The sequence below is a fragment of the Hyposmocoma kahamanoa genome, unplaced genomic scaffold (assembly GCF_003589595.1).
Source record: "Hyposmocoma kahamanoa isolate Upper Pololo Valley unplaced genomic scaffold, ASM358959v1 99125, whole genome shotgun sequence".
Taxonomy (NCBI): domain Eukaryota; kingdom Metazoa; phylum Arthropoda; class Insecta; order Lepidoptera; family Cosmopterigidae; genus Hyposmocoma; species Hyposmocoma kahamanoa.
In genome coordinates, this window is record NW_020655798.1 from 21331 (window position 1) to 23360 (window position 2030).

The 2030-nt window shown below is 39.6% G+C and overlaps 1 protein-coding gene across 1 annotated transcript in view; it reads right to left on the reverse strand.

Annotated features, from left to right (window-relative positions):
* Positions 1-1652, reverse strand: part of LOC113239018 (leucine-rich repeat, immunoglobulin-like domain and transmembrane domain-containing protein 2) — a gene marked incomplete at both ends in the record, with an annotated part of 20522 nt that extends 18870 nt beyond the window's left edge. The window contains one exon of the mRNA XM_026475885.1: positions 1541-1652. Within this exon, the coding sequence (XP_026331670.1) occupies positions 1541-1652 (112 nt within the window). The remainder of the gene's footprint in view (positions 1-1540) is intronic.
* Between the last annotated feature and the right edge of the window lie 378 nt (positions 1653-2030).

The following is a 2030-nucleotide window of genomic DNA, read 5'->3' on the forward strand; positions in this document are numbered from 1 at the left end:
GGTATAAAGTTTTATTGTGTTAGTTCCGGGAAATAATAAAATAAATCACGTTTCTATCGAAATTATTACAACAGGGAATTCAAAATAATGTGTTCTTGGGCAATTTCGAATGGAAAAAAGCTCTACAAACTCGTATAGAGCTCGTTGGGGAAACTTTTGATGGAAATAGTTTGCGTTATAATGTTGTTTGTTCTTTGAAGGATGGATGTTACACTGAATATTGTTTTTAAAGTGTTGCAAATTGTTGTTTTTACTTTTATGGTGTCCTCACACGCGCGGCCGCGCTGCGACAAAGTAATCATTGATAACATAACGTCTGCTAAAGCCATGAAAGTCTAAAAGAGTTAACTAATACTATCATCGACAATGGAACTACTTTTTCAAATCTTTAGACATCCAAAATGTCTAGGAATCAAAAACGTTATTGCTAATTACTGAAAATATTCTCTTTACTGCGCCATAATGTAACTTTGCCTGTAAAGTTGTTAAATAACCGAACCACTGATTTTCATAATACAGGTTAGATGTACGGTCTACGACCGACAATGCGCTCCATCAGCACTTTACCCCTTATTGTCACAATTTAAATCTGTTCACGATCAGCCATCGCGCAGTGAATTCATTTAAATCATCAATCAATCAAAATGCATCATTATTAGTAATCAAGCAAATAAATATATTTGTCAATTATCAAACTATCGTTTTTAAAGATTACGGATCATCTTTTTGGTCCTTCGAGCCGGATATGAACCAGCGACCTGTGGATTGTCGGTCGTAGACCGTGCATTTGCCTACCTTTAAAGTCAAGAACAGATAATCTTGAGTCAATACTAACAAACACAGATTAGATCTTGCGTCAAGTATTGTTTGCACCTCTGGCTCCGCCAAGTACCTTCTCGAAGCTTTGGACAATTTGCAGAGTCGCAACTCGCGCGTCATTGGCGATGAAGAGGTCTCATCACACTTTGAACCTTTACAACTGCATAGAGACGTTGCATCACTTAGTACCTTTTATCGGATGTACGATGGCGAGTTCTCTGAAGGACTGTTCAACCTTATCCCGCCCTCCCCTTTCCTGCTCCGAAGCATGCATGCTGGCCTACGTAGTCACCGATTTACAACTAACCGAATTACATTGCGAACAAAAAGGTTTGGTGGCACCTTCCTTTGTCGTACAGTTGAGTAATGGAACCAGGGCACATATTCCCTCCATCTTACGATATGGGGTCTCTCAAACGAGGCGTGAAGAGGCACATTATAGGCAAGCAGGGTGGAGGTGGAATAGGATCATCTGCCTGTCATGCATAAAAAAAACAAGCCACACATTGTAAAGTAATACTAATTTAGTAATACCGTATGATATTGCTAACTTCTGGACTACTATGCTCGTTAAAGAGAGAAATGTTATCTTCTGGTGACCTCATGCTGGAAAACGCTGTGTATGGTAGCCATACGTGATGTAAGTAGAACGATAATATGGTGCAGGCCTCAGAAAGGAGAACGCAGGTTCTAGGTTTCGTCATAGTGATAATAAACTTACCAGAAAACAAAAGCTGGCGCTTCCGTGGTCTGCACAACCGAGCACTGCAACCGCAGCGTTGACCCCGGCTTGAGGTATTTCTCCGTCGGGCCGGAGATCTGCGCGCGGGCCTCTGCAACGAACCAACTTGATTTAGTAATTAAACCTAGGCTTATTTATTGTTTAAACCAGACATTATAACCTAATAGGTAACCTAATAGTTTGACGTACCGCCTCTTAAGCAAAGGCCATGGCTTCGAATCCGGGCTTTTACCTCTGACTGTCTAGGAATTCATGTACGAAATATAATTCAAAATCTTCGTATTTAATCTTCGATCTTTGTATTAATAATTATAACAAACTAGTGGAGTAATTTCACAAAAAATAATTGATTATCAATTCAATAAAAATTTTATTAATACAGTCAATAGCGACATCTCTCGCCAGGACTGGTAGCTGTAAAGGTACTAACTGGGTGATAAATCTGTCATAGATTTCTCATAGATGGCGC